The sequence below is a fragment of the Leptosomus discolor genome, chromosome 17, assembly GCF_034619465.1.
Source record: "Leptosomus discolor isolate bLepDis1 chromosome 17, bLepDis1.hap2, whole genome shotgun sequence".
NCBI classification, from domain to species: Eukaryota; Metazoa; Chordata; class Aves; order Leptosomiformes; family Leptosomidae; genus Leptosomus; species Leptosomus discolor.
Window position 1 is genome coordinate 7072655 of NC_141407.1, and position 12412 is coordinate 7085066.

At 58.2% G+C, this 12412-nt stretch overlaps 1 protein-coding gene across 1 annotated transcript; it reads right to left on the reverse strand.

The window, feature by feature from the left end:
- Positions 1-305: 305 nt before the first annotated feature.
- Positions 306-9545, reverse strand: EMILIN3 (elastin microfibril interfacer 3). Its single transcript, XM_086474896.1, has 4 exons — positions 9349-9545; positions 5991-6113; positions 2756-3003; positions 306-2200 (listed from the first exon to the last, which is right to left on the reverse strand). The coding sequence occupies exons 1-4, from the start codon at positions 9543-9545 to the stop codon at positions 306-308; spliced, it is 2463 nt and encodes an 820-aa protein (XP_086331022.1).
- Positions 9546-12412: the final 2867 nt, after the last annotated feature.

The following is a 12412-nucleotide window of genomic DNA, read 5'->3' on the forward strand; positions in this document are numbered from 1 at the left end:
CGGTCATCAGCCCAGGAGCCAAAGCAACGCCCCCAGCCAGGAGGCAGTGACCCTGCTGCACCAGGGTCAGGACAGCTGCTGAGCATCAGGAGGCGAGTACCATAATGGCACAGTTATGGAAAAATGGGGCCAACAAGATTTAACAAAAAAAAAAAAAAAAAAAAAAGGTTTGTAGCAGCTTTTAATTTATCTTTTCATTAAAACAATTATCCCAAGAACTGTTGTCACATTGGAGCCAGTCTGTGTGATATAAGTTAATCCTGTCCTTCATGGGGAGGAGAAGGAAGAAGTGCATGGCGGCATGGCTAATGCTGCTTCCCCTCTGCCTGCTCTTCCAAGTGTCCGACCTGCTCCGCCAGCTCGGAGACCTTGGCTTGGCAGTCAAGCAGGTTGTCCTTCAGTCCCGTTATTTCCTGAGAGTGGGCAGCCAGGGTCCCATTCATGTGGTCCATGTAGTCCCACAGACTGCCCGTGTGTTTCTCCAGTTCGTCCCTGATACCGTCCAGGCTTCCTGTGACAGCCCCCAACCTGCCACAGACACTCTCCACCCGGGCCACCCGGTCATCAAAGTGAGCGATTTCCTGCTGCAGGTCGTGAGCCACGCTCTTGCAGGAGCTCAGGTCGCTGACGATCCTGGCTTTGAGTCGCTCCAAGTCTCCCTTGAGGTTCAGGACACGCCGGTTGCTGAAAAACAGCTGGGAGCCCTGGTCATTGACTTTCTCCTGGATGGAGTGGACCTCATCCTCAATCTTCCGCTCGTGCTCATCCAGCGAGTTGTTGACATGTGTCATGGTGTCCGAGTACTGGGAGACAGAGTCCTTGAGCCCCGTCAGAGACTTGCTCACAGTGTTCAGGTTGATCTTTAGCAAAGTGATCTCCCCTTGCAAAGCCCCCGATGCTTCCTCCTCAATTCGCCGCTGAATCTCCAGGATGGTGGCATTCAGCTTGCGCAGGAGGTCGTAGTTGCTGTCCATCCGGAGGAGCAGGTCCTGGTTCTTGTTCTGGCAGTCTTCGATCTCTGTCCGGAAGGTCTCCACGTCTTTGGAGGCAGAGGTGCACCCCAGGGAACAAGTGCTCTCCAGCGTGATGAGGCGATTCTGCAACCCCTCCAATGTCTTGTCCGTCCGTTTCCTCATGCTAGCAAGCTCCCCCTCCAGCATGGGCACCACCGCTCCATCCATGCCCACGGGAGAACTGACATTGTTCAGCTCCCCCACAATGGTCATGAACCTGTCCTCCAGGGTCTGCATTTTATCTTCAAAGGCAGTCCTCATGCCATCCACCTCTGCTACCACCGTGCCTCTCATGCTGTCCTCTATACTGGAGCAGCAGCTCCCTGTTTCTCTCTCTGTAGCATTGAGTCTTGCTTCCAGGTCCTCAAATCGCCCTTCAAACAGATTCCCTAGGGTGACAGTGGAGATTTCTCCATCCAGCCGTGAGTGCAAGTTCTTCTGGGACTCAGAGATGCTGTGAAGGCCTTTCTCGAGGATGTTCATGCGATCAGTGAGGTAGTCCAGGTTGCTGCAGCAGCTTTCCACCACCGTCAGCCCTTGGATCTGGGTCTCCAGCTGGGAGATCTCTTTCTTGATCTCTAGCTCCTTCCCGTCCAGTGTCTGCTGCAGCCGCAGGTTGGCAGCTTTCTCCTCCTCACACTGCTGCCGCACCTCTTGGATCCGGAAATCGCACATGGTCTGGATCTTCCCCAGCTTCTTCTCGAATCCGTCGAGCAGCTCTCCACGCAGGTTGCTCAGCCGCGTGTCCACGTACTCCTCCAGCAGGTCGATGGAGGTGAGGGGCGAGGGCCGGGCTGACTCCAGAAGATGCTTGATCTGCCCGTCGTGGTCCAGGACCATGCCACGAACCTCGTGCAGCAAATCTGCCTTGGTTTTCAGCACGTCGCTCACTTCTGTCACTTTGGTCAGGATCTCCCCCACAGGAGGGTACGTGGCGATGTCGGCTTTGTCCGCCACATCCACCAGACCATCAGGAATGATGCCGAAGCCCACCGTCGAGTCAGGCGTGCCTGGGCTGTTCATCAGGGAGCCGATCATCTTGGTGGTGTCCTCTTGGATGGCCAGCCGCAGGCGGTCCCCCAGGCCGCTCACCATGCTGTGCAGGCTGTCGTAGGACTGTGAAAGGCGCCTCACCTCCTCCTCCAGCCGATCCAGGCGGTCCCCAAAGAGGCCAGGCATCTTCCTGCCTGCACAGGGAAAGAAATAGAGAGGGCACAGTCAGGGCTGGTGCTCCTTTAACCTCTCTCCTTGGCTATCTTCTAGATTTGAGTCCTTCGCCATACTAACTAACATTAGCTCCTGCCTCCCTCTTACTGTCATTTCAGCAAAGGATCAGCCCACCCTTCCTCCTTTCCTCTACATCTCTTCTTAAGCTGATCAGGAAACCCTCTTTCTTTCTTCTTGGGATCAAGGCCTCTGCTCCCAAGTTCAACAGCCGGTGATGAGAACAGCCCTGGGGAGCTTCATCTTGAGATACACTCTATCGACCCCAAAACTAATGGAAAAATGCTTTAAAACAATGAGGAAAGGCAATCTTGGAGCAGCACGTTTTGAAAGAAACTAGACCGAAAACCCAAGTGATCCTCAAAGCAATCAAATGTCAGGTCTCTGATCAGAAAGCATGTCACCCACTGGAGGTTGGCCGAATTCATGTCTTGTGCTGGAATAGAAAGAACTGGAAGGTTTGGGAACATGCTCGTGGTGTGGTACCCTGTGGATGTGAAGCAGGAGTGAGATCTCACCATACTGATTCTTCTTTGGTCCTGGAAACAGGTCAGGGTGGCTTTTTGGATAGGGAGGAAGTCTGGGAATTGGAAACATCTTTTGTCCAGGAGGCATTTTAGGGCTGGGATGTTGGGGCAGAAGGCCGGGTTGGTCAGTCGGGCTGTCGTGGCACCCTTCTCCCATGAAGCCTGGGCAGCACCTCCAGGCCAGCTCGGTCACTGTCTTGTATCCAATCTTGTATTTGGGTCTGAAGAACGTGCGGTACCTTTCCAGGAGAGAGGAGGAAGAGAGAAGCAACATCAATGTCAAGCAACAGAGAAGAGCGGGGTCATGGGTCCTGTTGGGTGTGGGAAATCCAGGCACAGGGGAAAGCCTGGCTGAGACCCAGGTGCTGCACCTGCAGACCATGACCCACATCCCCCAAGAGCTCTTGCTGCACACAGCTCAGTGCAGCATTACAGTGCCTGTCCAAGGACACAGCTCATTAACCAGCACTTCAAAAATATGTGCCCACCCCCTCCAGGACTGGACCACGAGGTGCAGGTGTGAGAGCACATGGTGAGAAAAGAGTTCTCCCCAAGTTGGTAACACAAGTAGACAAGCCTGAGAAACAGCCTGGTGGTGAGGAGGGACTATCTGAGCAGAACCATTATTTATGTATCTGTGGTTTCTGGAAAGGTTTTTTTTGTTGGATTTTTTTTTTTTTTTAGCCTGGGACTCCCATTGTTGGTTTAGACAAGCAGCTGTAAGTGTATTGCTTTGGTCTATGGCCCGATAGATGACCACTGTGACACATGCCACACGGTATGGCAACTTTTGGCCCAGGAGACCACAAGATGAACTGTTGGAAGTGATTCCAAAACCCGTGCAAGCTCAGGCCACTTCCAAGAGGGGTCTGGGCTGCTTGTGGGTATGTTTTGCACTTTGAATTGACCTAGGTGGGGCAAAAAAATCCTCTTCTCAACTGTAATCCTGTCCTGAAGCCTCCAAGACAGTTGAAATACCTTTGGAAATGTATTTCTCTATGTGCAGAGGGCAGCAGTTTGATGGCAAGCCTAAATGGCTTGGGCTGTCCGTGCAAGCAAGAGCTTTGGCAGTGGAGCAGCAGAGCCCTGGTGAACTTTACCAGGGCAAGGCCATGTGGTGTGCACCGAGGGATGGCTCCTTACACCTCCTCCTGCCCCCAGCTGGGAAGCCCTGGGAGGTTTCTCCATCACCAATTTGGGCATTACAACATTGATCTCCCCGCACAGACAGCAAGCAAGAATGTGAGCCCACCTCCTTGCCCAGTGGGACACTAACACTCTCCCTCTCTGCTCTTGCTCTATGTGGGGTCCCCACCAGACCAGCAGGGAGGACTCAGCTACTCCCTGCTCTTCCATGGCATGTTCCCATGAGGTGGCAGGGCTGGGACAGCCCCCCCGAGCCGCACGGGGCTGAAGACAGGGCGTTTCTTACCACCTTTGAAACGCCAATGCTTTGAACCTGCCTTTTGGAAATTTCCAGGCTGAATTTACCAGGGCCTGAAAATCCTGAAGTTTGCTGTTTTCAACAACACACACAATCGGGCCCTTGTTCTTCTCCAGCACGTTCAGCAGAAGGTCCCGATGGAGGCGGCACAAGGACCTGTGCTGCACAGAGGGGCTGCGTAAGGCACTCGTGCTTACCCAGTTGCTCAGGGCAGCACATGAGGCTGAGCCCCAGTCCTCCCTATCCCTGCCCGGGTCCTCAGTGCCCCCAGCCCAGGCTGCAGCCCCCGGGCAATGTCACTTCCACACAACTCCCAGTGCGATACAGCCACCTCCGTATGTACCGCAGGGCAGGAGGGGAAAGCAAACCCAAATCCTCTGTTCTCTGAGTCATGTCAAAATTTCACAACATCAACAATTTCCCGAAGGCACAGGACAGTTTCAAAACAAGCTCTTCTTTTTGTTATTCCTCTTCAGAGACGCTGCTGAGTTTCAATGGTCTTTCCTTCTGTCTTACTGGGTAGAAACCTGCATGGACGTACCACAGCAGAGGACTGCTACACCCAGCCACTGTCCGGGGTTAAGCGAGGATGAGGATGGCATTCAGAAGGCAGGGCACCTTCTCTGTGTCGTGCCAGCCTCTGCACAGGAGCCCAGAGCCCTTTGGCACCTCCAAAACCTTCACCCCCTGCTCCAAACGGCAGCAAGGGGAAGAGCTTTTTGCAGCTGCACGAACATTAGCTGATGGCCCCAGCACGTGGAAAAACCATGTTTCCGTCTCATGCGTGGATGCAGCATTCAAGGCTGTGCAGAAAGTTCAGCTGTGGGTCCAGCTGCTTTCAGAAACCACCCTGGTTTCACCCCGGTTGTGTTCAAAGGGCTGGAGAGGCCAAGCAGCGGACACCACAGAGATGGCTTTGGGGATCTCCTCCACAGGTTCCAGTGGCTGCAGGATGTCATGAAGTCCCCAAATACTGCTAAAGCACTTGTGATGGGAGCAAGGAAAGAAGAAGTCAGCGAGTGGGTCCAATGGCCCATCTTTGCCAGGAGAGGCTGCGTGCAGAGCCCATAGCACCATCGGCACATGGTGAGTCCCAGCTGGCTGCAGCACCGTGTGCTGGTGCCGCAGGAGGGGTGCCAGGCTCCAACAAAAGCCCCACTCAGCCCGGTTTTCCTTGGTGCTCAGCCCTGCTGCTCTCGGCAGGCCCAAGGAGGATGCAGGAGAGCAACATTTCTGCGTGGAGCAGTGTACCCGGCCAGGGGCTGCGGAGGGTGGCGAAGCACAAAGCCTCAGTGTCCACCCTGCCCCGCTGCAGCACAGCAGGGTGTTTCCCTCCAGCACTGATGAGGTGGCAGAGAGTTTTGCAAATATTATCCTGGGGCAGGAAGCCCTGAGCCATCCCCAGCCACGGGCTCCATTTCCTCCTCCTCTGGGTCAGGCTCTCACCTAGCTGCCATCTTTCTGCCAAATTGCAGGTCTGTGACAAAATGCTTCCCTGCACACATGCACATGCACCCCACCCCCCGGCTTCCCAAGATTTCTTGATTTATTTCAAGAATATGAGGGATAGAGCTCCCTCTCCCTCCTGACAGATCCCATCTTGCCCCCTCCCAGCACCTCTGCCCTGCTGTTGACTGCCTCATCCAGGAAAAGCCCTTCAGGCCTTTACACCGCCCTCTGAAAAGTGTGGGTTCACAGTCAGAATGGTGGCATGGGAGCTTGGGACCCAAGGAGAGCTGTGGCCTGAAGCTGGGAGGGGAAGGGAGCATCCCCCGTACTCACAGCACTTTCCCCGGGCACTTGGGTCCCCAGCTGCACTTGTGGTACTCGGCCTTGACGTAGCTCTCGGCCCCGTCCTGCAGCGTGCACGTCACGTTGCGCTGCACCACGTAGGCACAGTAGCTCCTAGGGGGAAGCACAGGGAGATGCCGTCACCCCCTGCCCCAGCAGGTAGCAGCACCCCAGCTATTCAACCAGTCCCCAGGCCAGTCTGCCTGCCCTGCCAGCGAGGTCTTGGGGCAGGAGCTGGAGGGACCCCCCCCCAGCTCATGCAGCTGTTGGGGAGGGGGCATCACCCACCCCACCCACTGGGGACGGCAGGGAGCAGGGATGGAGCGAAATCCCCCAGTGCCCATCCTGTTGCTGGGCGCAAGGCAAGGGGCAGGCAGGCGCTGCGGGTCCGGCCAGGCTGGGCGAGGTGGCTCCTGCTCCTGGTGTCCCCAGGCACCCCGGCTGTCACCCAACCAGCTCCGAGAGCCTCCACGGGAGCCAGTGCTGCCCAGCCCCACTAGCTGCCCTCTGGGTGCCAGGGTGCCACTCCCCAGCAATGAGGAGCCTTTTCCTCAGTCTGGGTGGGTCCAGGCATCTCTCCTCTGGGTTGAGGGCCTCCCCACAAGCAGGTCTGTGGGTGCTGAGCACAATTGCTGCTGCCACAGTCACATTGTCACCGGTGCTGGGGTCACCTGGAGCCTCAGCCGCAGAGCAGCAAGACAGGCTGGGGGGACAAGCAGAACTCCACCAGCAACAGCAGTTATGGGAATAGCATCCCAGAAATAGCTCCAGCAGCGTCTGGCAGAGGTGGTCTGATCTTCTGCAGCTCCTGGAGTGCTGCCAGTGCCAGGGCCTGCTCAAAAGCCTTCGGACCTTGCTATGGGTAGTCACACTCAGACCAAGCATGATGCTGCAGTCAGTGGGGAGAGAAGAGATGCAGGCTGGCTGCTCTGCAGGACTGCAGCATCATGGCTCCCTCCACCATGGCAGCAGGGATATGACCCAGGTCCCACGCTGGTTGGAGGCTGGAAACCTCTTCAGATCCCTTAGATGGGTGGTACAAGGAGCAGAGCCTCTTCCCTCCTGCCATTGTGCCTGCAGCTGGGTGCCGCAGGGTACCAGCCAGTGCCAGGCACAGGACCTCTCCTGAGCCAAGCAGCAAACGCAGGCACTAGGGATGAGGTGGCTGGGAGGAAGGCTGCGTGAGCACTGGTGGGACAGATGGAGGCCAAGGCTGTTCCAGCTGAAGGCAGGACTGCTGTCAGGAGCAGATGGACTTGGTCCACAGGGGCAGAGACAGCATGAATGTGCGGTGAGGCAGGGATTAAAGGCACAGGGACATGGCAGATGGCAGAGCGGGAGGAGAGGAGGGCACAGACATACAGTGCAGAGCTGAGGTGGAGATGGAGGGTCAGCGGGATGGAGCAGATGGGCTGGTGCGAACTGCAGGTGCAGGGAGGTGTTCAGTGAGGTGGGAGGACCTGGCTTTCTCCATGCAAGCTGGGGTCACTGCAGCTTGGCTGCCTCGCCACAGGCTGGGAAGCAGCCGGTGTCCCCCAGCATCACCAGTGCAATGCGGAGAGCAGCCTCAGGGCTCATCAGAGAAACGAGCTGCAGGGCCTCAGCCCGGCTCTCGCAGGCTTGGCATGATGATGGTCTGGGTGCCGAGAGACTTCCGGCAGGTGGCGGCGAGGGAGGGGACTGGGACAGTCACGATGGAGCAGAAGGGTTTGGGGGGAAGGACTGCAGTGTCTCCTTTTTGAGGGAGTGAGCATCCACAAGTGCATCTGTGCATGCACAGGGGGGTGGGTGTGCACTGCCCTCCCCAGCCCCCCCCATTGTCACCATCTGGGGACAGAGCAGCAGGGCTCTGCCTTACCCTCAGTGGGGAGACAGGTGAAACAGGGACAAGCACCAGTGGCAAACATGTGAAGACAAAGTACATCCCTTATGCATGTCAAGGCCTGCCATAAGCCCCCCAATGCCCCCATTCAAAGACCCCAAGCAGGCTCCTCCACCTCCAACAGCTCCCTCTGTGAAGCAGCAAGGTGCAAGCACGCTCATCCTCCCTCCGACACCCCAGCTCATCCCCCTTGCTCCCCGCCCAGAGCAGCTCCAGCACCTCTACCCTGACCCCTCACCAAGGGCTCTCTTTGCTTCCCTGGGATGGGCACCACAACTCCCAGCTGCAAGTGGTTCTACCCCTGGCGAAGGGCTGCCAGACTGAGAGCATGCACCCAGATCCATGCTGCTCCTCGCTCCTCCAAAAGTGACTCATTTATCCATGCACAGGGCCACGCGAGAGCGAAGGCCAGTCACTTTTCTTAGCTGGAGGGAAGGGAGATCATGTGTGCATGTGGAAATTTAGAATCACTGTCTATCCATAATTCAGGGATCTGCTTGCAAATGCACTGCAAATCCCCTCTGTAAGCTAGTAGCCAACACGGTCAGCTCTACTAGCCACTACTAGTAAACACTGCCTACCTGTGACTAATTGGGTTAGGGTGGTTCTGGCTCGCTCCCCTTCTCAGAAACCCCCTTCCTCCTCACCCACCTGTGGCTAGCCATTTTATAGCTCCAGCCTGATGTTTTAAGAGTGAGCAGCTGGAAAATGTTACAGCTTTTGGAAAGCTCTCACTGGCACTGCCAGTATTGTTTGCCTCGAATATTACTTTATGCATTTCAGCTTGTTCGTAACACCACATCCTCCTCTTTTCAAAGCAGCCCGACAGAAACGGTTCTAGCAAACAAGTGGGGAGGGAATCGAGCCCCCCGCCAACATAACAGCCTTTTTGCGATTGAATGGAAAAAGTCTATAGTACGTGTAAAGCCCACATTCCTCGCTGCCTGAGCTTTCCAGGTTCCTTGAAAACGTATTTCAAGTCTAGTAAGTCCGTGTTTTACAAGCAAACGAGCCAATTCCCTCCAAACCATGCGTAGGGCCGTGCGCTGCCATCCTCCCCTCCCGCGCGTCGCAGCCCCGCGCCCGCGTCCTGCGGAACAGGTACATGCACCGACCCCCCGAACGCACACGGGCACCCTGCCTCTACCGCCCCCAGCCCCGTCCCACTCGGGACCGCAGCGGCACGTCCCCCAGCAAGGGATGCCGGCGTGGGGGTGGTACCCACGGCCGGTACCGGGCGCTGGGGACGCACCGCGGGGCGCCCGCGGCAGCCGGTGCCCCGGGGATGCTGCCTGCGGAGCCCGGGCGTGCGGCCAGTGCCGTCCGCCCGTGCCCGGTAAGGGATGCCCAAGGGGAAGCGGTGCCCGGAGAGCCCCGCCGCGCAGCCGGTACCCGAGGGCCGATGCTCCCGGTGCCCGCCGGCTCGGTTGAGCGGCCGCGAACGGGGGCGCGCAGGGGGTCGCTTACTTGTGCTTGCCCACGGGCTTGCCGGGGCCGAGCTGCGGGCTGGAACCGGCCGTGTAGAGGCTGTACCTGCCGCCGTAGGGCAGGGGGGCGGCGGGGGGGTAGAAGGCACCCTTGGCGTCGGCGAGGACCAGCAGCGTCCCCAGCGAGAGGCAGGCGAGCAAAGCTCCGCGGCGGCGCAGCGCCCGCGCCCGCCGCATGGTCCCGGGCCCGGTGGTGGCAGCGGCGGAGCGGGACGGGGCGGCCGCGGGCCCCGCCGGGACGGCGCTGCGGAGGGTACCGGAGCGCCGCCCGCTGCGCCCTGCCCTGCCCGGCCCTGCCCGGCCCTGCCCTGCCCTGCCCAGCCCGGCCCTGCCCAGCCCAGCCCAGCCCGGCCCTGCCCGGCGACACACGCTGCTCCGCCGCCCGCCCGCCCGACCCCTTTTGTACCGCGGCGGCGGGGGCGGGCCGCGCTCCTCCTCCCGCCCTCCCACAGCCGCCGACCCCCGGCCCCGCGGGCGGGGAGACAAAGCGCCCCCCCCCCTCCTTCGCCCCCTCCCCGACACCCCCCCCGTCCCCCCCGCCCCGCGGTGCTGAAGCTCGACCCGCGCAGCCCCCAGCGGAGCCCGGCGGGAGCGCGCTGCCGGCCGCGGGCGGGGGGCTGGAAGGGGCATACACCCCCTCCCCGGGCTCGGCCCCGAAGCCGCCCCTTCTCCCGCCGCCCCCTCCCCGGGCAGAGAGCTTGGGGAGCAGGTGCAGCGAGGGACCCGCACGCCTCCCGGGCCGCCCCCGCCCCCGGGGCTGCTCCGCTTTACCCCGGAGGAAAGGCTGGAGGGACCTTAACCCTGTCCCCGGGGCGCGTCCGGCTCGAGGGGATCTTTGCTGCTGGAGACTGGCAGCTGTCAATCACTTGGCTGGCACCAGCCTCATGCATCCGGCACCAGGAAGGGCGCAGCAAACCCAGCACCTGGGTTTTTGCAGAAGGGGCTATTTTGGAGCTGACATCAGCCCTCGAAAGGTAGATTTGGGCTGCGGTTCCAGGCTTCAGGAGGGAGAGGGGAGTCCCTTGCCTTTCCCCACAGACCCGTGGGTCTCCCACAGGCAAGGCCGTTCCCTCCTAGGTGGCTTCAGAAGGCAGGTTGAGGTCTCCTACCCCTCCTGCATGCTGAAGAGGTCCCTGCTAACCTGCACCGCAATGCACCCACCCACGGGTGAGCTACAGCAGCAGGTGCTGGGCACTGAGCACCCTTACCCTGCCCCAACAGCCCTCCCCAGGCACTGCACCATCAACCACGGCGGTGTAAGACCCTTTGTGTGAGCCACGGGCAGCCTTGGCTGTTGGGACCTGCGTCACTGCGCAATCTGGGAGGTGGGCTATCATCCTCGGTGCTACCCAGTGAAGGTCAGCTTGCAGCCCTTCAGAGGAGCGGTCATGCTGGGGAGCAGGAGATTTTGTCATATGAGGAGAGCCTGGGCTGAGCATCCCACTGTCCCTGGGCCACTCGCACCCTTGGGCATCCCACCAAGACCGCACCAGGGGTTTGATAAGGCTCTGACCTTGGCTGGCAGAGGCCAGCCCCAAGTCAGCCTGGGCACGGAAGCACCACGGCGAGGCGTGCAATGCTTCTCCAAAACTCTTGGAGGAAAACAAGAAGTGGCTGAGAAAGGGCGGCTGGGTGGAGTCCCAAATGTAGAAGTGCAACCTGCTGCTGGGAGAAGGAGACATCAAGGCTCGGGCTGACGCTGAGACAGAGATGACTAGATATCGAGACAAATGGCCTTTTTCAGTTAAAAGGAGCCTCTGGCTCGGTCTGAGGTGAATACAGAAACATTAGCAGAGAAGAAAAATCCACAGGAGAGCTGTGCCGGGGGCAGGCAGGCTGGAAAGACCAGGCGGAAAACGAAGAGGAGGAAGTCTGTGTAATGAGCCAGTGCATCCTCTCAAGCGGCTCCCTCCTCTCGGTTCAGTCTGCTGCGGGGTGTTGCTGCAAGCCCCCATGCGTTTATCAGGCTGTGCCCCAGAGGTGGCTGCATTATGGTTTTGACGTGGTGTATTTGGCAGCACATGAAGCACTTCTCATCCAGCTGGTGCATCGAACTGTTCCACTCCGCTGGGATGCTGCAGGAGGGACGGTCTATAAGCAACTCTATAAAAACAAACAAAAGTCGACTGAGCCTGCATGGTTTAACGCTGGATGCCAAAGTCGAGAGCGAACCTTGCGCACAGCCTTAATTTTTTTTCCCTGTGCGCAGGGAGTACGAGCCAGCTTTAATAACAGCGTGCTGCACGTGTGTGTCTGAGGCCTCAGCAAAAAAACATCTGGTGTTGCACCGTTTCAGAAAAAGCCCTTGGTCCTGGCCTTCGAGCCTGTGCTGTGCTGAACGGGCACAACAGGGCAGAGTTAAGAGTGCTCCTTCGTTCCCGCTAGCCTGGCTGTGAAAGGGAAGGAGGTGGGAGCCATTGCACTTGTGCGGATGCGTGTGGGTATCTGCCTGCCTGTCCCTGCTGTCCAACCCCACTTCTGAAGCTCCTTGTCACTTTTTGCCAGATTTCATAGTGAGGCAGGATCCTCAGAGAGACTGAATTCCATTTTGTTGTTCTATTGTCTAATTTGTTTATGAAAAAAAAGGCATCTGGGTAGACAAGAGGGTGTCAAACTTGGATCCCCACTGAGGAAATGGATTCGTCATCAGCTCTGTTATAAGACATCAAAGAATCCACACGGGAGAGAGGCATTATGAGTGCCCCAAACCATGGGAAACCCTCTCAAGTGCCTTGTTAGCCATGAGCTAATCCAACCATGAGACACAGAGTGGCAAGAAACTGGGATTCGTTAAGTTACACTTCTCAGGGAGCAGCTTGTGTTTGAATCTCTGATGCTCAACTGTGCTGCTGCTGGTCCCCAACATAGAGAGATCTGGCTGGGCACAGCAGGATGCCCATGCGGAGCCTGGCACAGCATCCTGGCTTTGGAGAAGTGCTCGTGGAGGAGAAACAGGAGACTCCTTCCTACCAGGGCATCCTCCTGACATGGGCACGTCCCAGGGGTTGACAGAGAAGATGCCAAGTCCAGTCTTCCAGAGCTGT